The following is a 26991-nucleotide window of genomic DNA, read 5'->3' on the forward strand; positions in this document are numbered from 1 at the left end:
CAGAGAAGCCGGCATGTCGGGGGCGCTAAGAGGCGCTCTGGGCGTGAGATGGAGAGAGAAAGAGCCAGCGCCCTCCTTTTCTGTATGCAGAGAGGGTGAAAGCCCTGGACCCACTGCAGGGACCCCAAAGGGTCCTCTAGACCAACCCCGCGGTGCCTGTGTGGAGGTAGCTGGGGGGCAGAAGGGGGGTCATGGCTGCTGCTCAGGGAAATGCTGCTTATTGCTTTGTTCAGGAGAGCCAGGCTCCTCCGTCGTGGGTGTCCAGGAAGCCGAGGGAATTGGCCAGCCCCAGCAGCCATAGCGGGGTGGGGGGGAGAGATGGGGTGTGTGTGTGTCTGGTGGGTGGGTGGGGGAAGAGAGGGGGGCACCTTTCGGCGCAGGCCAGAAGCTCTTCCAGAGCTGCCTGGGGTCCTCCGCTGGCCACGGCCGTCCCAGATTCCCACCCCCGTCCATGGTGTGGGTCGCAACCCCCCTTCAGTTCACCACGGCCTGCTTCAGCAACACGGAGCCTGTGGGGATCACCACCCAACCGGGGGGCAGGCCGTCTGAGCTGCCCGCCGAGTTCATGCCGGTGGAGAGGTCTAGGGCGCCCCCCGCAGGCAGCAGCGAGAGGCCCTCTGCGCCCCCCCGGCCCCTCTCAGTCCTCCCGCTGGCTTCCTTGCAGCTCTGTGGCGGCCCCTGCCCGCCCCCGCCGCCTTTGCTGGGCCGGGCCGCGCTCCTCTCGGGCAGGGCCTTGGCGGAGGCGGCCCCCGCCAGCAAGGAGACGACGGGCAGCCCCAGGCTGCTGGCAGCGAAGGGCGAGGCGAGGAGGGGGTTCTTGGCCAGGTTGAGGGGCCCCAGGACAGGGCTGTGGAGGCCGGCCAGCCCCCCGCAGGCCAGGGCGCTGAGGTCCAGTGGGGCGGGGGCCAGCGGGAGGGGCAGGCCGTGGCTGCCGAAGAGGGCGGCGGGGTTGGGGATGATGATCTGCGCCCCGTTGAGGTAAGGCACGTCCGCGGGGGCCGCCAGGGAGGGCTTGGGGGCCGGCTGCAGCTGCAGCAGCTCCTGCTGCTCGTGCGAGATGAAGTGGCCGTGCGCCTTGATGTGCTTGCGCAGGGAGCTGGGGTCTGTGTAGCGCTTGTGGCAGCCGGGCATCTTGCAGTAGTAGGGCTTGTCCACGTAGTGCGTGCGGGTGTGCTTGAAGCGGTCGCTCGAGTTGGAGTAGCGCTTGCTGCAGCCTTCGTAGGGGCAGATGTAGGGCTTCTCGCCTGCGGGGGGAGGAAGGGACACGTGAGATATCAAGGGAGAGGCTTCCTTGAATCCAGCAATCGAAATTTGCACCTGCTGTCGGTCTCTTGAGAACAAGTGAAGGTGCCAGGATGGAGCCTGGCGACGCCACCGTTTTGTGCCCCCTTCATCCTTCAATAGAACACAAAGAGCTGGCCCAGAAGGCACTCTAAACTGGAGCTTTCCAAACTGTGTGTCGTGACAGGTTAGTGTGTTGGCTGCAGTGTGTAGCTGTGTCACACTAACGCTCCTCACACTCCTCCCGGGGCTGGAAAGGGGTTAGTTTAACCTCTGATTTGCTAGTACTGTACAGTCAAATCTCAGATGTCAAACGTAATCTGTTCCAGAAGCCCGTTTGACTTCCGAGACGCGACTTCTGATTGGTTGCAAGAGCTTCTTGTAGTCAACTGTTTGGGTTCCAAAAAAATCCGAAAACCGGAGCATTTACTTCCAGGTTTTTGGCGTTCGGGAGCTGAAATGTTCGAAAACGGAGCCGTTCGAGAACCAAGGTTTGACTAAAACTGAATTGCTGCGCCGCGAAATGATGCACGTCTACAAAGCGTGTCACCAACATTAAAAGTCTGGAAATCTTTGCTCCAAACTGTGGCACACTCCAAACTATAGAACGCAGGCTCTAGTTGACAGCCACCAGCATCTCAGATTCCCCCAAGGAAAGTGGGCAGGGAGACTTGGAAGTCAGAGCTTTAGGAACGTAATTCTGCATTGCAGGAGGTTGGGCTAGATGGGGGTCCCGCCCCATGCCTCACTTCTAGGATTCTAGAGGAACATGAGAGTAGGGCTTTTCTCCCAGCGGCCACCCAGGTGCCTGTGGGAAGCCAGCAATCAGGATTGGAGCACGAGAGCAACTCTCCCCTCCTGCGGTTTCCAGCAACTGATATTCAGAAGCATAGCTGCTGCAGCTAGTAGTCTTCCATAGCCCTCTCCTCCTCCGTGAACTTGCCCAATCTTCCTGGAAAGCTTTGTCGTCCGTCTGTCCCCTGCAAGGCAGCTGCTCTGCTCAGAAGGGACACCTGGACTCTGCCCGAGGGGCTTGCAAAAGTGCGCCCACCTCCCTGGCCCCAAGACTCACCTGTGTGGGAGCGGTTGTGGATCTTCAGGTTTTCCAGCCGAGAGAAGCTCTTGTTGCAGGTGGGGCAGCGGTGGGGCTTTTCATTGGTGTGCGTGCGGATGTGGATCAGCATCTTGTACCTGGGGAGGGAAGGAAGGAGCCCGTCAAGATGGGGGGGGGGAGGAGGAGGAGAGCGGAGACTTCTTCCCAGAGTGCTTTCAACAGGGGCAAAGAATCTGCGGCTGCCATGGTCACCCCAACTGTTGGCACTGCAGACTGCTGGGGCAAGTCCAGAGCCAAACAAGACGGGGAGGGGGTCCCAGGCTCCCCACCCCCTGCTTGTCCACTCCCGAGGCTCCGTCTCCCTCCCCACAGCCAGGGGGCTGCCAGGGGGGAAGAGAGAGAGAGCGTCCTCTAAGCAGGAGGCCCCAAACCAAGGCAGCTTCCTCCTTTCTTTGGAACATTCCCAAAGGCTGTCCTGGAGGGAAGGGGCACCGCTGGCAGCAGCCTGGCCCTGGGGATCCACCCTCCAAGAACCACAGGGCTAATAAAGGGCTTTCCACCCCCAGGCCCATGCCAACCAAAATGGGCAGCCTGACTTGCAAGTTCTCCCAAAGTCTCAAAGGGGAGCCTTGTGCTCTGCGCAAGCCAAGCGAATTTGGGGAGCTCAAACACAAGGCATTTTGCTGCCCCTCCTCTTCTGAGCCACGGGTAGCCAACGTGGTGCCCATCCGAGGCGTTGTCACCCTGCAGCTCGCACCCACGGCCAGCAGTGCCAGAAGCTGCCTGGATGTCTGCTCAGCACAGCTCTACGGGAGATGCTGCTCTCCTCTCGCTCCTCCGCCTGCTGCGCATGGTCCCTGGGAAGCCTGCAGGCCCCTTGAGGGAGGGTCAGGGGTCTCTCCCATTCCCCAGATGCCTGGGCAGTGAGCAGTTGGCTTACCTGGCATTGAAGCCCCTTCCGTGGCGAGCGCAGCCCTCCCAGTGGCAGCAGTAGCCGGCGTCCTTCTCCGGCTTCACGTGGAAGTCGTTGACGTGGTCCACGAGGTCTTGCAGCAGGTCAAAGGGCTGGTTGCACTGGAGAAGGAAGAAGCAGAGGAGGGAGGGGCTTCAGCCTCAGCAGAGACCAGCAGGGCCCTGGAGGGAGAGGGGCCCCCACCCCAAAGGCACGGCTCACCTTTGACCACCGGCACACCAGCTGCTTCTGCAGGGGCATCTCTGGGGAGAGGCGCTTCTCTTTGGGGGCCCCCAGGAAGGCTGAGGCAGGCAGGTGCAAGGCACCCCCCGAGTTGAGGGGCAGGAAGAACTGGAAGGAGCTCCGGAGGCCATCGATGTAGCGCAGGGACTGAAGGTCCTGGGGGGGATGAGAAAGAAACAGAAAGGTCCCCTGCATTTTTCTGGCAATGCAGAGGGCTTGATGGTCTGGCTCACAAAGCCTGGGAATGCTGGGATGGCAGTCAATGGATTGAGGAGGAATCTTGACAAGACAGAAGTACTGTTTGGGGGACAGGGGGCGGGCAGGTATGGAGGACTCCCTGGTCCTGAATTGGATAACTGTGCCCCTGAAGGACCAGGGGTGCAGCCTGGGAGTCATTTTGGACTCACAGCTGTCCATGGATGTGCAGGTCAATTACGTGTCCAGGGCAGCTGTCTACCAGCTCCATTTGGTATGCAGGATGAGACCCTACCTGCCCACAGACTGTCTCACCAGAGTGGTGCATGCTCTGGTTATCTCCCGCTTGGACTACTACAATGCGCTCTCCATGGGGCTACCTTTGAAGGTGACTCGGAAACTACAACTAATCCAGAATGCAGCAGCTAGACTGGTGACTGGGAGAGGCTGCGAAGACCATAGAATGTTGGTCCTTTAAAGACCTACATTGGCTCCTAGTACGTTTCTGAGCACAATTCAAAGTATTGGTGCTGACCTTGAAAGCCCTAAATGGCCTCGGTCCAGTATATCTGAAGGAGCCCTACTGAAGGAGCAACTCCTCCCCCATCATTCTGCCCGGACACTGGGGTCCAGCTCTGAGGGCCTTCTGGTAGTTCCCTCCCTGAGAGAAGTGAGGTTACTGGGAACCAGGCAGAGGGCCTTCTCGGTGGTGATGACTGCCCTCCCATCAGATGTCAAGGAAATAAACAACTATCTGAATTTTAGAAGACTTCTGAAGGCAGCCCTGTTTAGGGCAGTTTTTAATGTTTGATGTTTTACTGTGCTTGATGTTTTAATTGGTTGGAAGCTGCCCAGAGTGGCTGGGGAAACCCAGTCAGATGGGTGGCATATAAATATTTAAATATAACAACTATTACTTTATGTGACAGGTTGCAGGTTCCTATTTTGGCGAGGAATGGCAAAGGTGGGCAAGGCAGGAGGCTCCCCCTCCCCATCTATTCCCCCATCTGCCACTTGAGAGGATGCCCACCCAGCCCTGCAGGAGACCCATAGAACTGCAGAGTTGGAGGGGACCCCATGGGTCATCTAGCCCAACCCCCTGCCCTCCAAGCTCAGCCAGAGTCTGCCTTCCTCTCAGTGGGCTGGTCCTTGAGAGTTGCCTTGTCTCCCATTCAGCAGCCTCACTGGGTTGCTGCCAGGGAAGGTGCCAGAGCATTTTTGCCACTCGGCTGCCACCCACGTAATAATAAATAAATATATAATAATAATAATAATAATAATAATAATAATAATAATAATAATAATAATAATAATAATAATTTTTATTTATTTATACCCTGCCCTCCCCAGCCTAGACCAGGCTCAGGGCAGCTAACACCCAATATAAAAACAGATTGATTGACATACAACTTAAAAACAAGATTAAAATACAGCCTCATTTCAACGGAAACTCAAATCAAAAACTTTTGGGGATGAAAACGTCAAGTCTTCACCAAGGCTAACTATCCCTTGCGCAGGACCCTGGGGCACAGCAACCTCCTCTGCCCCCAGCAACTCACCCGCAGGGCGGAGGAGCTCACCAACTCCCCGCCGCTCTGCCTGTCGGGGGAGAGCGAGGCGCGGCCCCCGCCGGGGGAGTCCAAGCCGGGAGGAGGAGGAGGAGAGAGGCTCAGGTCGATGGTGGGGGTGGAGGAGAAGCGGGTGTCCCTCTTGTCGTGGCATTTGGGGTGCGACTGGAGGCCTGCAAAGGAGGGGAGAGATGCAATGAAGAAGCTCCAACCTACATCTCCCCTGCCCCGCCCCAGTTCCACGACTCCAGCAGAGCCTCCCTTCGCATCTGCCCCCCACCCACCCAGCCCACCCCTCGGCCACTCACCGTCGAGTGGGGAATGAGGCGAGTCGGGGCTGCTGTCCTCCCGGATCCGGAAGTCCTGGCGGAAGGATCGGGGCCTGGAGCCGCCCAGGGTCTGGTCGCTCTTGGCTTGTGCCGCCTGGAGCTTGGAGATGCTTAGCTTGAGGTCCAGCGGCTCGTCGAGGGAATGCATGGCGAGTGGCCAGGGAGGGGGCCACTTGTCAATTGGGGAGGGGGGAGGAGGATGCTTTGAGGGGCTCCTCAACCTGGTATATCGGAGGGGGGGGTAAGGAAAAGGAGGGGACATTTTACCATATGTGGTGGGATTGTAATGAAATTTTTAAAAATTGGGAAATGATATACAATGAATTGAAGAAAATGTTCCATCTAACATTTGCTAAGAAACCTGAAGCATTTCTCTTAGGGATTGTAGGGAAAGACCTGCCAAGGAAGTTGAAGAATATCTTCATGTCTGCAACAATGGCAGCGAGAGTCTTAATAGCACAAGGATGGAAGACTGAGGAAACCCCGACCAAAGAACTATGGCAAGAGAAACTGATGGACTATGCAGAACTGGCAAAATTGACACACAAATTACGGGACAAGGATAACTGACTTTAAAGATGAATGAGAACCTTTTACAAAGTATTTAAAGAAGCAACAAAGTGAACTTTGAATAAACACTCACAAACTCTTTATTGATAATAACTAGTCAGATAAATTAAGGATTTATACCGTTTTGTAACATGCAGAGAATAGCATCTATAGATAAACCAGAGATTGGAACTGAGGGAAGTCTGGGGGGCGTTGTTTTATGGGGGTGGGGTGGGGGGAAAACTGATGCTATGTTGTAAGCTAATATGTTGTATTTAAATTCCTAATAAAAATATTTTTAAAAAGAGAGAGAGATAGAGGCTGGAGCAGTTGCACCAATCTGGATCAGGCCCCAGCCCCACCCTGCGCCAGCAGTTGCACTACAGGACGTTCCCGCTGGGCATCAGGAAAGGAAATATGCCAATTAGACTCTCAGTGGAGGTTTTTAAAGCCCATTATGTGGGAGAAAAGCAATGACAAACCTAGACAGCATCTTAAAAAGCAGAGACATCACCTTGCCAACAAAGGTCCGTATAGTAAAAGCCATGGTTTTCCCAGTAGTGATGTATGGAAGTGAGAGCTGGACCATAAAGAAGGCTGATTGCCGAAGAATTGATGCTTTTGAATTATGGTGCTGGAGGAGACTCTTGAGAGTCCCATGGACTGCGAGAAGATCAAACCTGTCCATTCTGAAGGAAATCAGCCCTGAGTGCTCACTGGAAGGACAGATCCTGAAGCTGAGACTCCAATACTTTGGCCACCTCATGAGAAGAAAAGACTCCCTGGAAAAGACCCTGATGTTGGGAAAGATGGAGGGCCCAAGGAGAAGGGGATGACAGAGGACAAGATGGTGGGACAGTGTTCTCGAAGCTACAAACATGAATCTGACCAAACTGCGGGAGGCAGTGGAGGACAGAAGTGCCTGGCGTGCTCTGGTCCAGGGGGTCACGAAGAGTCGGACACGACTAAACGACTAAACAACAACAATGTGGGTTTGTGGCTCCCCAGAACTGGCCAGCAGGGGGCAGTAGCTGCTCCAGCAAAGGCTGGCAGAGGGCATTGATCAGAGGGCTCCCCACCAGCAGCAGAGAACAAAGTCGCTCTGCCCTCCCCTCGAGGCTGGCAGATCAAAGAGTCACAAGGGAGGCTGCCTCCCTTATCTTGCTCTGGGCCCCAAACTTCGCTTCTTCCTTCCCTCCCAGGTCTTTAAAAAATGTCTGCACAAAGACCTTGGCACAGCCGGAGTGTTTCTGCCCCATGCGGGCACCGGGAGATGTGATGGGTGCCTCCTTCGGGTCTGGAGACCTCCTGCCAGCTGCTCACCTCTCGCTCCAGATCCTGCCTGGGACTTTCAGCAGACACAGCCAGAGCCCACCCCCACTGGTAACCAGCCAGGCAAATTGTTTGCTGGTGAGGCAAGGCTGGGGGGGGGGGTCTTTCTCTCCCATCTAATTTCCCTGTAACACTTTATCCACTCACACTTGCCATCTCTTGCCATCAATATCCATTTCAATTAGAACCACAGGTTTCAAATTAAGTAAGAAATGCTGCTCTCATGGGTGACTGGCAATGTGTCATTTGGGACTGCGGCAATTTTTAACCTCGCCGTTTTCATCACAGTAGGACTTGTATAGCACTTATTTGGGAAAGTGTATCATTACACATGTGCAGAGTGCCACTATCTCCTCCTGGGGGGGGAAATCAATTATTTTCTGGAAAATTGGGGGGGATTGAAAAATTGGGAAACACATTTTACAGCCCAATTTTTATGTGGTTCCCTGCCCCTCAAAAGACCTTCACCTCTGTAGCCGCAGTTATGCTTTTGGGCTGGGTGGTGCAGAGGATATTGACAGAAATACCCCCTCTGTAAATTCATGGGAGTGTAAATTGTATGTGGGGCAGAAAAGAGTGTAGAAATTGGGGGGGTCTTTTTTATAAAAAATGCTTGACCTTCTTATTGAGAGGAATGTGCCCCAGTAGCCCTGGTGGAAGACTACTGCTTCATAAAGGCAAGTTATTTCCATTCAATTGAGGCTCCAATAAACACCCCAGTTCCACAAAATCACATTCATGCCATTTATCAATTAATCAAGGGCAAATAATCTGAGTTAGAAATAACGGAGTTGCCTTCAACATGGTGCTCAGGTAAATGCTCTGTGGGGTTAGGGTGCTCTCCCTCCTTCTTGCACCCCCTAAATCTGTGCCGGTTCCTGCTTGTGGGTCTCCCATTGAGGCACCCATTGGCCACTGGCCTCATCCCTCTTGCAGGTTCTCCCCTTGTCCTTCACCTGTGCTGGCTCTCCAGGTGTGCTTGGGCGGCAGCTCCCATCAGCTCTGCCAAGGGCCAGAGATTGCGCCCCACACCTGGGAGTGGGGGTGACGTTGGCTCTCCTTGCTCTGAAGGGGAGGGGGCTGCCTAAGGCCCGGATGTTGTTAGACACCAACAACCATCATCTTCATCACCATCTGACTCCCTGGGAGTCCAAACCCGGGAGGTCCACACGTGCCTCCATCCCTGGCTTAGTCCAGATGCTTCTACTGACACTTGTCCAGGAGACCTTCCTCACTGGGGACACAGGCCAAAACCCATCTGGGATGCTGATGGGGGGCAGCGCACCTCACTTTCCGTTGCTGCTGCCTCCTCTTTTAGCGAGGATGGAGGCTGCTCTGAAGGTCCCAGGAGCAGAATCTCCGAGTACATGGGTGGAAAGGGGGGCTTCGGGGTGGGATTTGTTTATGAGTCCTGGCAGTCAAGGGTGGGGGGCGTCTGCCTGCCAGTTCCCCTGCCCTCCGTAGGCACCGGGACCCCAATTCCACAGAAGTCACCAGCCCTCCTGCCTTCTCCAGCAACTTGGAGAGAGGGAGGCGCTGTTTGGGGACATCCACCCAGAGGGGAAAGGGAGGGAAGTAGCAGGCGGCAGCAAGAAGGAAGCCGCCCTCCAGGATTTGTCGGGCCCCGCCCCGCCCGTTCCTTGCCCGACGGCACAACCGGAGGAGAGGGAAGCCTCAGCTCGGGCTGTTTGCTCAAGACCCGGCGCGACGCATCTTCCTCGCAGCTCCGGGAACAAACTGAGCCCACGTCCAGGCCCCCGCCCCGTCCAGAAGCCCCACCTCGCGGGGAGTTGGGTCAAGGCACTCTGCGTATGCTCAGGGCCTCCCGCCTGCCTCGTCTTTTCCCTCCCGGAGGCACCGGGCCGCGGGGTCCCCACGCCCTGCGTGACCCCGAGCTGCCTCTGCCTCGACGGGGACTCCCGCCAGGCTCGCTGGCCCGGCTGCCAAGTGCCCTGCGACGGGCTGGGCAGGGCTGCGGCTCGGTCTGTTTTCCTTCGGCTCCGGCCCCGCCTGCCTTCCCAGGCAGCCCGGGAACGCCCGGCTACTGCCGCTGCCAAGAGCGCATGAATGGAGGCGCAGGACGCGACGGGGCGCGCGGGCAGCCAGCGCAAGAAGGCCAAAGCGGCCACCGGAGGGTCGCTGGGAGTGGTGGGGCCGGGAGCCGGAGCCTTCCCCTCTCCGGCAAGCTCCAGGTGGCACCTGCTCCCTCGCCCCCCCCCGCCTCCTGCCCTCCCTGCCTGGTTGGCACCGGGCCACGGCAGGCGGCAGCGGCTCAGACGCGCAGGAATGCGGCAGCGCCTCCCGCGGAGCCGGAGCACGGGGGGGGGGCAGGCCCAGGCAGGAGCCCCCGTCGGGCCGACGCCTGCGAGGCAGAGGGGCCCCGACGGCCTCGGTATGCGGGGGCTGCCCACCCGCGCGCTGGGAGGTCCGAGGCGGCTGCATGAAAGCGCATCCTGCCCCCCCCCCCCGACTGTCCACCCTCGAAACAAAAGCGCCGTCGGCGGCGGAGTCGGCACACTTCTGGGCTGAGACGTTATTATTATTATTATTATTATTATTATTATTATTATTATTATTATTATTATATACCGCCCTATTCCCTGGGTGTTTCAGAGCGGTTCACAAAACAAAATCAAAATATAAAACCACAAAAGACATAATCAAAATTAAAGCAACAGAATAACTCCCCCCCTCCCAAGACACCACACTTCAAAATGGCACAGAATCTTAGAATTGTGATGGAAAGGACCCCAGAGGGTCATTTAGTCAAACTCCACTATTATATGATTCTATGAACTCCCTGCTGTGAAGGAATCTCACCTCAAGGGTCCCTGACAGGTGGGCATCCAACCTCTGCTTAATAATAATAATAATAATAATAATAATAATAATAATAATATATTTTATTTATACCCCGCCCTCCCCAGGCTCAGGGCAGCTAACACCAATAAAATCACAGTAAACACATAATGGGGTGGGGGACACAATTTAAAATACAGTGGTACCTTGGGTTACATACTCCACTAACCCAGAAATAGTGCTTCAGGTTAAGAATTTTGCTTCAGGATGAGAACAGAAATCGTGCTCCGGCGGCGCAGCAGCAGCAGGAGGCTCCATTAGCTAAAGTGGTGCTTCAGGTTAAGAACGGACCTCCGGAGGATAAAAACAAAGAGGGAAAGGATTTGCTGAAATAGCTAACTGAACTAGAATACAAAAAAGGGAGGTGTGAGGAGGTCAAGGAAACAAGCAAATGAAAGATAAGTTATGGAAGGATTGATTTGTTGTTGTTTTTTGTCTTAATTGTTTTTATTTTTCTGTGTTTTTGCACTTCTTCTCTTTTCTTTTTTTTCAATTTTGTAATCTTCCAAAACCTTAATAAATATTAATAATAATAATAAAAAAGAACGGACCTCCGGAACGAAGGTACCACTGTACAGGTAACCCGAGGTACCACTGTACAGGTTAAAATGCAATTTAAAATGCAGCCTCATTTTACAAACCACCAAGGAAGGAGAGGTCATCACCTTCTGACATGAGAGAATCCTAGAATGGTAGCTGGAAGGGTTCTCCAAGAGTCATCTAGTCCACCCCCTGCAATGCGGGAATTTCAGCTAAAGCATCCATGACAGATGGCCATCCCACCTCTGCGTCAAAATCTCCCAGGGAGGAGATGGACCCTTGCTCTGAGGCTGAGCCCTTCTGCCAGCTGCCACCAACCCAGCTGAACTGAAGGAGTGCAAGTTGCCCTCCCCATGCCCTCCATGGGGTTCTGCAGATGGGAAGCGTCTTGGGGCAGGGACCCTCCCTCTGGGCTCACTCCGCCAGGGCCCAGGAGCTGCCAGGTCAATATAGGCCAGGTTCAAGTATATAAAGCACTTACAGCTTGGGACCAGTTTACCCTGCAAGATCACCTTAACCCATAGATGGCCACTAGACTGTTTTGATTGGCTGAATTGGCTACAGGTGCCACGTGCCAGTTTCACAATTGTAACAACTCCTTCACTTGGTGTGGAGGTACCTGAACTTTGGAACTCCCTGCTGATTGATATGCTGTACCGTTTTCAGCACCAGCTAAAAACTTTGTTTAGATAAGCCCAGGTGTTTAGAAATGCTAGTGTGAATTTTAATCTGATTTAGTAGATTTCGAAGTATTTTGTTTTTTAAAAAAACCCCACAACTTTATTGTTTTATGTAAACTTTATGAAATAAATAAATAAAACGTAGCAAAACTAGTTTCCCCATTTCAGGAGCCAAGAGGACAAAAACTTTAAAAAAAGAATGGGAGAAGTTTATAATTTACTTAGGAGACCACTGTAAGCAGATGAAAACATTAGCAGGATTTTAATTTCACTTGTAATGTAACAAACATTATGGATAATATGGATGGATATAAAATATACAGTATGCAATAATATGCAGCTGAAGATGTTGACAATAGAACCCATGGAGTCTCGAGATTCAGAGAATTCTCTATACACGGATATGTATTTATAAATTTATATTTGTAAAATCAAATAAAAATGAATTCAAAAAACAAACACTATTTTCCCTGGGTTTTCCCTGTACTGGTCTTACGTTTTAAATTTCTTGTCTCATGCTGCTTTATAATACAACTTTACTCCTTTCCCACGGCGTTTGTGTCCTTGAGGAGGACTGTGTCGAAGGAGGAAGCCAGAGGCAAATTCATGATTTGATATAAAAACAGGAGGGGCCTGGTGCCCTCAGCCCCCAACCAGGGCTTGGGGCCAAAAGGCGGGGGATACCAACCAAGAGAGCCCAGGGCGGGGGGGCTCTCCAGCTTCTTGTGGTGGGGCTCGTCCGGGACAGCAGAGGAAGGCTGCAAAGCCAGGCAGCTAGACTTTGCTCACATCCACAGCCGTAGGGGACCTTGGGGTCTCAAAGGTCAGCAGCACCTTACACAACGCCAAAATTAGGTGCTCTCCTCTGCTCATGTTCCATTCTAAACCACAGTTGTGGCATCCCCTACAGCACACCGGAGGCTCTGCACCTAAGTCATGCTCCCCTAAATCCGCCTAAAATTCCGGGCTAAAGAAAAGAGGAGACAGGAGAGCCACTTTCAAATATCCGAAGATGGAGCAAGCTTGTTTTCTTCTGCTCCGGAGGGTAGGACTCAAACCAGTGGCTTCAAGTGGCAAGGGACAAGGTTCCGACTAAGCATCAGGAAGAAGTTTCTGAAAAGCGAGAGCAGGGAAGCAGACTCCCTTAGGCAAACTCAGCCCTCCAGATGTTTTGGGACTACAACTCCCATCATCCCTAGCTAACAGGACCAGTGGTCAGGGATGATGGGAATTGTAGCCTCAAAACATCTGGAAGGCCGAGTTTGCCTATGCCTGCCCTTAGGAGATGGTGGACTCTCCTTCCTTGGAGGTTTCTAAGCAGAGGTGGCATGGCCACCTGTCATGGATGCTTTAGCTGAGATTCCTGCATTGGAGGGGGCTGGACTGGATGACCTTGGGGGGACCTTCCAACTTGATTCTATTATTCTAGTCTGAAGGCTTAAAGCAGTACTACACCACTTTGTCAGTAAGGAAGAGTGCTGGGAACTAAAGGGGTGGTGGTGTAAACTGTATCTCCATGCGATCGGTCCCCTTAGCAAACTACAGTTCCCAGCATTCTCCCCGACTGTCAGAGCAGCGCAAGGGGAGGTGTGGATGTCGTCCCAGGAGGGCCCCTCCCCCCCTGCTCCCCACCCGAGAGAGGGGCCTGCGGGGGACTCTGCCTGGAAGGCGCAGCTGGCAGGAGGCAGCTCTGGCTGGCTGGGGCCAAGCGTGGTGGCGCCCCTCCCAGCCGGAAGAGGCCTTTCCTCTCCCTCCCCACCATGTGTCAGCTGGAGGGGTCCCACAGCTGCAACAGGAATCCATTAGAAAGGAGGCGAGGGCGGAAGAAGGGGGGGGGGAGCTGCTGCTGCAGCAAGGAGAGGGGGGCCCCTCCCTGCCCAAAGGCTGCTCCACTTCCCTGCTTAATTGCATGCAGCCAAGGGAGGGAGGCAGGATCCTGCAGGCTGTCCTTGGCAGAGGCCCAGGCGGCTGCAGGCCCTATAGGAAGACACCCCCCCAGGGTGCCCCTCGCTGACCCCTCCTGGAAGCAGGCTGGGGGGCAGCAAGGCTGTGCCTGAAATAAGGAGGGGTCCCGAGGGCAAGGAGGACCCTGTCTGGCTCCTTGCCTCCCCCCCCCCAGCGGAGAATTGGAGCCTCTCCTCTCCTCCAAAGAGAGGTCAGAGCTCCGCTGGCCACAGGAAGCCTCTGGGACCCTCTCCTTCGGCCAGAGTTATTTATTTGATAGGGGGACATTTCTCCTCCTCAGCCTCTCTCTCGAAAACGCCCCAGGGCAGATCGGGCCAGAAAAAACAAGCCGGAGTGAAAACAATTCCTCTCAGTTTCCCTTGTTACATAAAGCAGCAAAGCAGATGTAGAGGCATCCCACCAGCCACCTAATTCTCCCACACCTGGGTCTGTCTCCCACCAGGTCCTACTCGGAGGAGATGCAGTGAAATGGATGATGCCACGTTGGCCCTGTCCCTTGGCCTCTGCTGAGCCTCCATCCCTTCTCAGGCGCTGGGAGAAGCAGCCACCTTTGCTGAAAGAGGCCGCTTAGCCATTGATTTATATATTATTGCACTTATAGCCCACCTCCAAGGATACAATCAAAGAATTGTCCGAAGGGACCCCCAAGGGTCATCTAGTCCAACCTGCTGCAATGCAGGGACATAGCAGCAATAAAACTGGCAGCACCTTTGCAAAGCTAAGCAGGGGCAGGTATGGTTTCAGACTGGATGGGAGACGGACTGTTGAGTTCCCTGCATCACAGGGGGTTGGACTAGATGGCCCCTGGGGTTCCTTCTAACACTAACATTCAAGGATTCAGAAAACCTACAATCTTGGCCTCATGAGCACCATGTTTTAACCAGCTGAGCTATCCAGGAGTTCAAATATTCCCCTCCTCACCTGATCCCCACAAAAGCCCCTGGGAGGCAAGTTAGTCTGAGAGAGGCAGTGACTGCCCCCCCCACAAGGTCACACCCGGTGAGCTTCATGACTGAGTGGGAAGATTCAAACGCTAGTCTCTCCCAAGTCCTAGTCCGACACTCCAACCACTACACCACACTCCCCTTGCCTAGCCCTGCCCTTCCCCACCACAAACCCCACTACACCCGACAGCAGGAACTACAACTAATCCAGAATGCGGCAGCTAGACTGGGGACTGGGAGCAGCCACTGAGACCACATAACATTGGTCTTGAAAGACCTACACTGGCTCCCAGTACGTTTCCGAGCACAATTCAAAGTGTTGGTGTTGACCTTTAAAGCCCTAAACGGCCTCAGCCCAGTATACCTGAAGGAGCATCTCCACCCCCATCGTTCAGCCTGGACACTGAGGTCCAGCGCCAAGGGCCTTCTGGCGGTTCCCTCCCTGTGAGAAGCCAAGTTGCAGGGAACCAGCCAGAGGGCCTTCTTGGTGGTGGCGCCCGCCCTGTGAAATGCCCTCCCATCAGATGTCAAGGAAATCAACAACTATCTGACTTTTAGAAGACATCTGAAGGCAGCCCTCTTTAGGGAAGCTTTTAATGTTTAATAGATTATTGCATTTTAATATTATGTTGAATATTATGTTGAAACTGCCCAGAGTGGCTGGGAAAACCCAGCCAGATGGGCGGGGTATAAGTAATGTATTATTATTATTATTATTATTATTATTATTATTATTATTATTTATTATAGCAGAAGCCCCTCCAGGAGGCTTTGCTCAGACAGCCTCCTGGGCCTGTCCCTGCGCTCACTCCTTTGCTCGGGAGCCAGTTCCTCCTTGACAGCCAGGCCCACCCAGCCCCCTCCACTTACTCCCCAATATCTCCCCCCACCACAATTCAAAGGGATTGTGGCCTGTGCCCCACACAGGAGGGGAACAAAGTTCAGCTGGGGATCTAGCCCTTAGTGGGCCTCCCCTCACTTCCCCCTCCCCAGAAGAGCCGAGCGAGGGGGAGAGACTCCCACAGCTGTCAGGTCACCAGGGGGTCTGCGAATGGCCCCCATTTCCACAAAGCTGTTTGCTGGGGAAGGAAAGCTGGCAGCCCCAGAGGCTCTCAGAGGTGCCCTTACCGGATCATTCCTCCATTGCAAGGGGGAGGACAGAGAAGGAGGGTTCAGGCCAGCAAAGAAATGTAGACAGGTTTGGAAGAGGGACCCACATCTGCCTCTGATTCTGGGGCCAGGCAGGAGCTGGGCGGAGGGGGGCGTCTGCCCCACCCTGGCAGAGCCTTGCAGAGAGTCTCAGGAATGAGCCAGGGTGCAGCTGCCACTGAGGTGCGAAGCAAGCCCCGAGTCTCCCAGCCCCCCCCCAAGCCAGTGGATTCCTGAGCTGCTCCAGGGAGCCAGCTGGGGTGGGGCGCTTTGGAGGCAAAGCCGCTCTTGGAAGCAGAGGCTGCCAAACCAAACTGGCCCCCAGCACAACATTCCTGGGAACAAACCTCCCAGCCTGGAATCCAGAGGAACTGGAAGGGTGAGGGCCACCTCTCTCGACTTCCAGGGGGGGGCGTGCAGGCAGCCCCCACCCTGGGGCCAAAGGCGTGGGGAGGAGGAGGAGAAGGAGAGGTTCCTGGCCTGCGAAAAAATGGGAGGCTGCCTCCATCTCTGCAGCTTGTGTGACGACGCCCCTCCAGTGCTGGCCGGCAGCTCCTCCTCCTTCTCCAGACAGAGGCTGGAATGGTCTCCTTGACCCAGAAGGACCCACAGCCTGCCAGACACGGGCTCCTCTGGGCCTCCCCCCCCCCATTGCTCCAGGGATTGGGTTGCTGGGTCAGGGCCTGCCTGGGAGACAGCTGGGGGCTCTGGACGGGAAGCTTTGAGGCTCAGGGCTGCCCCTCCTCCTGCAGCCCCCCCCCCAGACTGGAACAGGAAATGTGCCTGATGAACAGACCCAACACACCCTTCTCTCCATCCCCCCCCCCTTCAAGCCACTTCCATCCTGTCCTGACTCATATCACTCGCAGCCAGGCAAGAGCTGGATGTGGTCAGGGAGCTGCCAGGAGCTTCTGCTCCGCCAAAGAACACAATCCTTTCTTTCTCCCTCGCCTGTGGCGAGTGCGAATCTCTTTCAAGCGAGCAGGCAGAGGAGCTTCCCTCCCCCCCACACACACACTAGGAAGAGCAACCTCCTGGGTGCTCTCTGGGCCTCGTGGTTCTCAGACCTGGTGCCTGACCTCCAGCTGAGACTACATAACACCGGTCCTGAGAGACCTACATCGGCTCTCAGTATGTTTCTGAGCACAATTCAAAGTGTTCCTGCTGACCTTCAAAGCCCTAAATGGCCTTGGCCCAGTACTCCTGAAGGAATGTCTCCACCCCCATCGTTCAGCCCAGACACTGAGTTCCAACTCCGAGGGCCTTCTGGTGGTTCCCTCCCTGAGAGAAGTGAGGTTACAGGGAACCAGGCAGAGGGTCTTCTCGGTGGTGGCGCCCGCCCTGTGGAACGCCCTCCCATCAGATGTCAAGGAAATAAACAACTATCTGACTTCTAGAAGACATTTGAAGGCAGTCCAGTTTAGGGAAGTTTTTAATGTTTAACAGACTACTGTATTTTAATATTTTGTTGGAAGCCGCCCAGAGTGGTTGGGGAAACCCAGCCAGATGGGTGGGGTATAAATTATTATTACTATTATTATTATTACTGGTGCCCATTCCGAGAAGAAGACACTTTCTGGCCCTCCCATCAGCTGGTCTTCTTTGGGGTAGCATCTCCCTGGGGCACCGACATGTGACACACGCGGCGTGAGGCCAGGCTGTAAGTTCAGCCATCCCTATCAGCTTCCTTCATGGCAGATGGGCGGCCACCTTTGCCCAGCAGAGCAAAAAGTCAGCTTCCGAATGCTATTTGCTGGGAGCTGCAAGCGAGGAGCAGGGGAGAGAGATTGCTCTGCCATCCTGATTGCTTCTCGGCTCCGGGGAGAGTAACACAACGAGCCACAATGGCTCTCTCTGCAGCTGGAGGCAGCAAGCAGTGTCAGAAACTCAGATGCATAAGCTGGGCACCAAATGGCTCCTTAAACCAGGGTTACGGTCGCCAAAACGGAATGTCTAGGTGCCATTTGGGGACCAAATGGCTCGGTTCCCGAAATTTGTTCTGATCATGCAGATAAAATGTGCTGTTGATGAGTAAAAACAGTCCCGATCCGAGGATCCTCAGGCAGGCACCTCCAGATGGTGGAGACGTCAGGCATCTGGGCATCTTCTCTTGGTCGCAGGTGGCTGATAGCCAGGTGCAAAATGCACCTCTGGTGCCTGGCAAATTTCGAACCCTGGCAGCAAGGCTTCTGAATCGCATTTGCTGGAATCTGCAGGAGGGGAAGGGGCTCTGAGGCCCAGACCCCGCTTGGGGGGCTTCCCTTTGCGGTGTCTCGTTGCCAGCGTTCGAAATTCGCCAGGCACATTTTGCACCTGGCTATCGGCTTCTTGCAATCGAGTGAAGATGCCCAGGCGGCAGGTTGGTGCCTGACGTCTCCCCCATCTGGAGCAGCATGTCTGGGGATCCCTGGATCTTGACCGTTTTCACACACCAGCAGAACGCCCTGTGGAATTCTATCCATGGTATTTTATGTGCACATTCAGAACAAATTTCAGGAACCAAAAGTTGTATTGAAAAATATGAGCATCGGGCAGCCTGGCCCCAAAATGGCAACTAGGCATTCTATTTTGGTGAGTGTGACCCTGGTTTAAGGAGCCATTTGGGGCCTAGCTTATATATCTGAGTTTCTAACCTGCTTGTTGGCCTCCCAGAGAAGAGGACACTGGTTCAGCTGGGTCCCCAGAGCTTGATCCAGCAGCAGCCAGGCTCTTCTGACTTCGAATGTTTGAATGTCTTCTCACAACAGGGAAGAGCAAAGGACTGGCCTTCCTCTCCATCCCCAGAGGCCCCTCTGCACCTGCCTCCTTAATTCCAGACCGGAAGACGGGGCCTTGGTGTGGACAGACCAGACCCAAGCAGAACAGGCTACTAGTAGACCTGAAGGAGCATCTCCACCCCCATCGTTCTGCCCAGACACTGAGGTCCAGCTCCGAGGGCCTTCTGGCATTTCCCTCCCTGCGAGAAGCCAAGTTACAGGGAACCAGGCAGAGGGCCTTTCGGTAGTAGTGCCCGCCCTGTGGAACGCCCTCTTGTCAGATGTCAAAGAGAAAAACAACTACCAGACTTTTAGAAGACATTAGAAGGCTGTTCAGGGAAGTTTTTAATGTGTGACATTTTAATGTATTTTTAATCTTTGTTGGAAGCCGCCCAGAGTGGCTGGGGAAGCCCCGCCAGATAGGTGGGTTATAAATAATAAATAATAAATTATTATTATTATTATTACTACTACTACTACTACTATCCTGCAAGACCCAGCAGGACCTGGACCTTGGCCTTTAACATGGATCAGAGAAGCTGGCAGAGGAAATCCATCTTCTGACCCCAGGTATAATGGGATCTCCAGGGGACTGAAGGCAACTTTCTTGAGTCTGAAGCCAGGAACGTACGTGGGAAGGGTTGGGGTCAGCTGCTGAGCACCTGTTTGCATGCAAAGGTCCCAGGGCCAAGAGCCAATGGCATTTCTAGGAAGCACCGGGAAGAGGCCCTGCCCAAAACCCAGGAGAACTATACCATAAATAGAGGTGGTTATTGTTATTTATTAAAAATCATATCCTGCCCTTCATCTGAAGATTGCAAGGTGCTTTGCAACATAAAAACACAAACTACATAACATGATAACAAGATACAAAACAAAACAGAGCCAACTATTATCCGTATTAAACTCATACAAATTTGCAGCCGTATACGAAACAACAAGCAGCGCTGCAAACAACTACGGATCACAGTAAAACAAATCAGTTTCAACAAAGTCTTTCGCAAGTTGTTGACTGATTCTCTCATCCCTTTGGGCAAAAGGAATTCTGGTTCGTAGCATCTGCTGTTATTTGGGATTCTGTAGGTGGTTGCAGATTCTGGAGAGCCAGCGAGGCCCAGGCTGCGCATGATGGGCTGGAGGTGGACTCTATTTATATCCCGTGTCTCTTTGCAGCCAGTTCTTCAAAGTGCCGCCTATTCCTCCTCCTCCGCTCTGTCCTGGCCAGGCTATGCCTCTTGGATCTTGCCCCGGTCCATTTGGGCTCTGCCCCTCCCTGAGGCTTCCCACCCTCTACCCTTCATCCACAGACTCTCAAGGCAGCTGCTTGGCCACGCTGCCTCCCCCTCCCTGGCCTGGCATGCTGACCCCAGCTGGCCCCTTGCCACCTGCTGCGGCTGACCAGACAGGTGCTGTTCTCCTGGCACCAACACACACCCTTGAGGCTGTGTGCCCCTCGCAGGGACAAGGGACAAACAAGCAGCACCACACATCTCTGCAGCTCAAGAGACCTCCATCAGTGCTAGGTGCCAAACGGCCCCTTAAAGCTAAGTTGTGGTTGCCACAACCAGGGGGGTTGGACTGGATGACCCTCGGGGTCCCTTCCAACACTGCAATTTCACGATTCTCTGATTCCAGCTACGTTGCTTGACTGTAGCTTGCTCTTAGAACAACACGCTTGTCTCAGCGTGCAAGAAGGAGAAACACACACTGTGGAAATGGAAAAAAATATTAACTATGGACTAAAGCAGAGGTTTTTAAACTGTGGTTGCCAACCTAAGTACCACTCTAAGTAGTTGCAATTGGACCCTAATAATAATAATAATAATAATAATAATAATAATAATAATAATAATAATATCCTGCCCATCTGGCTGGGTTTCCCCAGCCACTCTGGGCGTCTTCCAACCGAATATTAAAAACAATACAGCGTCAGACATTAAAAACTTCCCTAAATAGGGCCGCCTTCAGTTGTCTTTTAAAAGTAAAATCGTTTTTACTTTCCTTGACATCTGAAGGGAGGGTGCCACCACCGAGAAGGCCCCCTGCCTGGTTCCCTGTAACCTCACTTCTCGCAGGGAGGGAACCGCCAGAAGGCCCTCAGCGCTGGACCTCAGTGTCCGGGCTGAACGATGGGGGTGGAGACGCTCCTTCAGGTATACAGGACCGAGGCCATTTAGGGCTTTAAAGATCAGCACCATTAGGAGCAAGATGTGCCTGGCTAATTTCTAACACTGGACTCCAGCCTTGATGACTGTGCAGCTGGGGGGGGGGGTGTGCCAGAAATGACAGCCTCTCCCAGCACAGCTCTCATCCAGGCCAAGCTAAGGGCCAGAAGGAGTCGTGTCCCCCAGCCCTGCAACCTGTGGTTTTGGCCAAGACGCTTGCAACTCCCTTGTGGTCACATTTAAGGACTTTGCATAAGATCAAAAACTGGAGAGTCAGGAGGGACCCCCAGGGGTCATCCAGTCCAACCCCCTGCAATGCTGAAATCTCAGCTAAAGCACCCAGGACAGGTAGCCATCCAACCTCTGGGAAGGTTTTTGGGGAATCCCCCTTGCAAGGGGCTGTCCTAAAAGGCGGGTTATGAAGGTCACACCAGATGTCAAGAAGATAAACTAGACCACTTTTAGAAGACATCTGAAGGGAGCTTTTTCTAAGGAAGTCTTTTAATGTCTAATGCATTACTGTATTTTAATATTTTGTTGGAAACCTCCCAGAGTGGCTGGGGCATCCCATTCAGATGGGCGGCATATATGTAATACAATTATTATGATTTTTATCCCTGACAGGCCAAGCAGGGCTCCAAACCAAGCTGGACCCTCCTCTCTCCTGACCCAGAGGCTGGGCTGCTCCCCAGGGCCGAGGAGGGGGGAGCATTGTGAGTGACAAGGAACTTTTGCCTGGCTGAAAGCAGATCCTCCTTGGCCTCCCGGCCTCTCTCTCCCCCTGCAGCTGGGGCCCTTGGGAGAGGAGCCAAAGTTCACAAAGAGAAAGGAAGAGGGCGACGCCCACAAGGCAGCCCAGCTGTTCCCAAGGAGACATTGGTGTCGGACAGATGTTGGGGACGTGGGGTGGGCTGCTGCATCCTGGGCTTCAAAGAGCAGCCTAGGATGATGGCTGGAGGCCGGCTCTGCTCAGGTCATCTTGGAGGCTGCTGCTCCTACCTGCCTTGCCCGGGCACCTGCCCTGGCACCTCTGCCCTGATCATCCTCTGCTTTAGCCAAGCAGCAGCCGCCTCTGCCACCTCAGCACACAGCCAGAGAGAGAGAGAGAGAGAGAGAGAGAGAGAGAAGGATGCAAGACGTGCTGAGAAGGAGCCAGTGGTATCCCGAGCATTCCACCTGGGCAGCTGCCAAGGCGAGGCTGCCAGGCCCCAGGCTGTCTGCAGAGCCGCAGCTGTGATGCAAAGCCAGCCAGGAATTGGGGGGGAGAGAGGGAGGGAGGGAGAGGGGGTGGCGGAGGAGGAGGAGGTCAAGGGGCCACAGTCATGGGGACAAGGAGGGAACTTTTGCCCTGGTGCGCCGGGAGAAACTGCCAGCAGGAAGGATTGGTCTGCATAAAGGGATGGCTACAGAAACAGGAGGAGGAAGAAGATGGGGAAGGGGAGAGGAAGGGGGTCCAGGGAGCCCAGCCGCCCTGGGAATATCTCTCTGGGGATCCCTGCGGAAGCACAGGGTATCCATTTGTGCCAGAGCTCAAAGACAGGAGCCAGGGACCCAGGGCATATTCCAACAAGGGTGGGGGGGGGCGTTGCCATGAAGCAGGATGCAGCAGGTGCCCTTTGCTGGAGGGTTTGGACCCCCCATTAAAGGGCACCTGCTTCCTCCTTTTCCACCGTCTTCCCCAAGGGCACCCTTTGGCTCTCCTTCCCCATCAGGAGCCAAAGGCCACCTCGGGTAGGAAGAGCAGAGGCAAATATAGCGCTGGGTGAGTGGTGGAGGCTGTTGGTTCAGAGCAGAGTGTCCTGGGTTCAAATCTCCACTTGGTCACCAAGCGCAAAGGTCTGGCCAGTCACCAACTCTCAGCCTGAGCTTCCTCAAGAGCTGCTGTGAGGATAAAATGGAGCGGAGGGGGAAGAGACCCTCTGTGCTGCCTTTCCTGCTCCTTGGAGCAAAGGCAGGAGGGAAACAACATGCAGAGTCACTTGGGGGTCATGCCAGGCTGAGAGGCTCAGCACAGGCAAAGAGGAAGGAGGACTTTTTCACGCAGCACAGAGTGAAACGGTGGAACTCTCTTCCCACAGGACCCCAACTTGGGTGGCTTTGAAAGAGGACTGGGCAGATTCCTGGATGGGGAAAGGGCTACTGAGGGCTACCAGCCAGGATGGCTGGACTCTGTCTCCACAGTCAGTTGACCGCTATGAGAATCAGAGACTTGTAGCGTTGCAAGGGACCCCCAGGGGTCATCTAGTCCAACCCCCTGCAATGCAGGAATCTTTCACCCAACGTGGGGCTCAAACCCAGGATCCCAAGACTGAAGAGGCACATGCTCAACTGACTGAGCTCTCCAGGTGGGTCCCCTTTGGGTGCAGCCAGGTTCTCCTTAGGCCTTGGTGGCTAAGCAAGGTCTTCTCCCTCCCAGGGCACCTGCCAGCCTAGAGAGGGCAACGCATTTCTCCAGACGGGGAAAGACTGCAGGGACTGCGATCCAAATCTGCCCACTCGCCTAGCCAGGCGCCTGTGTGTGCCACGGTCTTTAGCAACTGGACGCGCAAGTCCTGCCTCTGCCTCCATGGTTCTTTTCTAGTCTGCAAGCAACTGTTTCTACATTTGAAATAAATTTAAAAAATTGTCCAGTAGCACCTTAGAGACCAACTAAGTTTTTTCTGGGTATAAGCTTTCGTGCACATTCACACTTCTTCAGATACAGTTTCTACATTTGCAAGTCTTTCTACGCCATGAGGACTACAAGCATGCTCTTTAAAATTTAATACGCACACCCAGAGAATTCTAATGCTCAAAAAGACCCAGTGCCACAGCTTGGGAAGTCCCTGCTCATGAAATCCCCCTCTTGCACAGAAATGCCAGCCCTTTGGCACAAATGCAAACAGGACACATCGCCTATCGGACGCAAATGGTGCTCTATGGCCACCGCACCCACACCCACCCGCTGGGGGAGACCCCCAGGAGAGCTCAGCTCCAGTTTCCCAGCATCTGGGTAGGTGCTGCCCATAACACAGGACAGCCCGTTGGTGCAGCCATGTTTGGATGAGGGAGCACATGTCCGCTGGGGGTCCCTGAACGGGGGCCAGGAAGAGCCACAGGAAAGGCCCAGAGACGACCTCTGAGGCCAAAGCCACAGGGAGCAGCTCTTGTGTTTAGGGAGGGAAAAGTCGGTCGCAAGGTGATCGAGGCATCTAGGAGTATGAGCTCTGGCTGAGAAGAGAACCCAGAAGGCCAGGATTTCTCAGCCTCCAGGTGCAATAAGGCTGGGGCTTGGGATCGCTGGGGAAATGGATCTGTGCCCTGGCTTCACTCGCTTCCAGGGCTGGCCGCAGTGGGATGCGGTGACTGCCGCTAGCTTTAAACAGCACCTCTTCCTCTTTCGAAACGTTCGCGAGGGATGATATTTATTTTATTTAAGAAAATGTATATACCGCTTGATTGTTAAAAAAATAAAAATTTCAAAGGAGTTTACGAAAAGAACAGAACAATAAGATTGTCAGGGGAAAAACAATTAGAACATTCAGAACATTAAAACCAGGAATAAACTAAAAACACATCCACATTCGGGGGGGGGGCCTTGTCTAAACAAAAATGTTTTCAGCGTTTTTACAAATTTAACTCATTTATTATATTGCCCAGGGTGGCAAGCTGAAACTAAATGGACCACTCCAGCCCCAATAATGGCCAGCTGGGACCCTCCTCCTCCTCTTCTTCTCCCCATCTCCCCTCTGGCCAGCCCAGCGCATGCCAGCACATGGCCGCCTTCTTCACATGCCCACCTCCTGGCTCCGCTCTGCCTTGTGGCCGACTCTGGCCAGTTTTGGCCTTCAGCAAGGATGGGACTGGCCCAGCAGCATGCAGGCAGCGTAGACGAGTGGGCAGAGCCAGTTCAGGGGAAGGTGGGCTGAATCGAAACAGTGTGGAGTTCAAAGTTCAAAGCAAAATCCGAGGTTTCCAGAGGGGAAACCTAATATTCACATCCCAAGAGCCAGACTCCACAAGCAACAAACTGACAGCGATGATGGAGAGGAAGGGGAAGGGGGTTCCTTCTGGGGACGGGAGTATGAAACTCTTGGCCTGGATCTGAGAGAGATGAAGACAAGGAGGCCGGAAGGAAAATAGACCCAACTATTAGGCTAGGCAAAGGGAGCCCTCTCTGGAGCATCACTTTCTGCTGTGCTGCTGCTCAGGCGAAGGAGGGCAGAGGAGAGGGACCTGCCAACAGGAGAAGTGCCCCCCCATCCCAGTGGGGAGGTCAAGCAGGAGGGCAGATCCCCAGCTTGAGATAAGCCCTCTAGACACGGAGGGCACCTCTGAGGCCACAGCGCCCCCTGGCTGCCAACCTGGGCAGTGGCATCATTCTTAACCCAGGCTATTTGTCTGCCAGGCTGTGCCCAAAGGTTGTTTGGGGGGGCTGGGACTCCCAAGTGCCCTTTGCCATTTTTTGAAGTGTACCCCCATTTTAAAAAAAATCTATACAAAACTGCAGTTCCGTCAAGCAGGACTTCAAAACCAAACGTGCACCGAGATCTTGCAAGGTCCAGAAAGACCCCTTTCCTGCTGAGCAAGGAGCGAAGCGCCTCCAAGACCAGGCAGGGAGGGGCATGATCCGGGGAGAAGGCCCCAACTCCTCTGTGCTCCTTACTGTCAGCAAGGTCAGAGCAGGGGGTTCCACACTACAGAGCCACTTTGTGCGCCGCCCCAGACAAACGTGGCCTCCATGGCAAGCAATCAGAACAGCGCATCAACCTCAGTCATGCAGGCTCTGACTGGCAGCAGCGGGCTCCCTGGGAAGGGTCATTTCCAAGCCTGTCTGGGGTGCCAGTGGGGAGGGAGCCAGAGACCTTCTGCATGCCAAGCCGCTGACCCGTCTTTGTTATGCTTCTGGAGAGCCCCTGTGATGTGGGGGGAGAAACATGGGGAGTGAGTCCCCAGGGCCCTGTCTCAAGTCTGCCCCAGATCCAGACCTGCCTGACCTTGTGGTGGGAGTCCCACCGGTGAAGCTTTTCTTTCAGGGCCTCCTGCCCAGAGCCCTGCCAGGCGAGACACAGGCCCAAAGCCCCACTGCAGCCACCAGACTGCACCATCCCTTGACAAAAGAGGCTTGGAAGGGCCCCCAGAGTCGCCTGGTCCACCCCCCCCCCTGCAATGCAGGAATCTCCACGACAGCCTGCCAGCTGGGGGCCTCATCCTGGCAGCTCAGAGGCGCTGGCTGCTGTCTAAACAAAGAGGTGCTGGCGGGGCACTACCTGTCCAAGGCATCCTCTTGCCTGCTAGTCCTGCCCCAGGTCTCTGCCGACGGAGGAGCGCGCTCTGCACATCCTCAGAGGCCCCCTGGTGGCTTTGCCATCCGGCTCTGCTCTCTTTCCGCAGGTCCTCCTTCCTTAACTCTGCCTCCCTTTAATATTTGACTGGAGGGGGGGTCGAAGGGCAGGTTCACGCGAGGCAGCTCTTCCCCCCCCCCGCTTCCCTCCCTCCCTCCCTGGGCTCGGTGCCTGTTCGCTCCGCGCAGGAAGGTGCCCCCGCCAGCTCGCTTGGCATTCCTCGCATATCTTCCTCCCACCCCCGCCGGATGGTGCAGAGACCCCCAGCGACGTCGGGGGAGGGCGGAGGATGTAGGGTGGGGGAGCAAAAGACAGAGGACGCCGCCGCCGCCCTGCAGCTCTCTCGGTTGCGGATCAAATACACCGGGGGGGGGTGGCCGAGAAGGACAATAGCGCCAAGGGAGAAGCAAGCGCTCCGCCGGGCGCGCATCTCTCCCCCGCCCCGTCCCTTTGCCAGCGCCAGGGACCCCCGTCGCCCCGTCTTCGGAAGGGTCACGGGGTGGTGGGGGCCCTCAGCTGCCAAACCCTCCGCAGGGACCGGATTCTGCCTCCCCCTCCCCACCCGCTCGCCGCCTTCTTACCTCGGCCGGGCCGGGGGCGTCTGGAGGCGGCTTTGTGCGCGCCCTCGGCGGCTCTGCGCGGCGGGCGCAGGTCGGGTTGGGGGTCCCCGGCCTGGTCTTGTCCGCGCCCGGCTCCCCTGCGCGGGATCTCACCGGCGGGAGCAGCGACCTCCTCCTCCTCCTCCGGGAGGCGATCTGCCCGGCGTCTGCCTCGGCCACCCCCACCGGCACCGACGGGGCGGGCCGCGGCAGCGCCACATCTGCGCCTGGGGAGGCGGGGAAGGGGAGGGAGGCGGCGCCGGGGGGCGAGGCGGAGGCTGCGGAGCGAGGGGGGCGCCTGCTTGCGCGCAGGGAGGGGGCAGGCCAGGCGCGCGGAGGGTGTTTCCCTTCCCGGCGCGCGTGATTTACGAGCGCGCGGCTGCGGAGAGGGACCCGCTCGGGGCGGCCTCCGACAACGTCTCCATTGCGAAGGCTGGAGAGGAGGCGCCCCTCCCTCCCTCCCTCTCACCGCGCGGAGGGGGCGGAGAGGGACTGGGCGCATGCCCG

General features: G+C 55.1%; 1 protein-coding gene across 1 annotated transcript; it reads right to left on the minus strand.

Annotated features, from left to right (window-relative positions):
- Positions 1–434: 434 nt before the first annotated feature.
- GLIS2 (GLIS family zinc finger 2) lies at positions 435–26991 on the minus strand. Its single transcript, XM_053364524.1, has 7 exons — positions 26467–26991; positions 5602–5843; positions 5285–5466; positions 3510–3686; positions 3276–3409; positions 2354–2472; positions 435–1244 (listed from the first exon to the last, which is right to left on the minus strand). The coding sequence occupies exons 2-7, from the start codon at positions 5768–5770 to the stop codon at positions 475–477; spliced, it is 1551 nt and encodes a 516-aa protein (XP_053220499.1). The 5' UTR covers positions 5771–5843; positions 26467–26991; the 3' UTR covers positions 435–474.

This window comes from Podarcis raffonei, chromosome 14 (genome assembly GCF_027172205.1).
Source record: "Podarcis raffonei isolate rPodRaf1 chromosome 14, rPodRaf1.pri, whole genome shotgun sequence".
NCBI lineage: Eukaryota > Metazoa > Chordata > Lepidosauria > Squamata > Lacertidae > Podarcis > Podarcis raffonei.

Coding starts and splice junctions, on each gene's coding strand:
- GLIS2 (XM_053364524.1), bottom strand. CDS start 5,770: ATGCATTCCCTCGACGAGCCGCTGGACCTCAAGCTAAGCATCTCCAAG. Junction 3,410..3,509: donor TGGTGTGCCGGTGGTCAAAG/GTGAGCCGTGCC, acceptor TTCCTTCTCCAG/TGCAACCAGCCCTTTGACCT. Junction 2,473..3,275: donor GGAAGGGGCTTCAATGCCAG/GTAAGCCAACTG, acceptor TTCCCTCCCCAG/GTACAAGATGCTGATCCACA.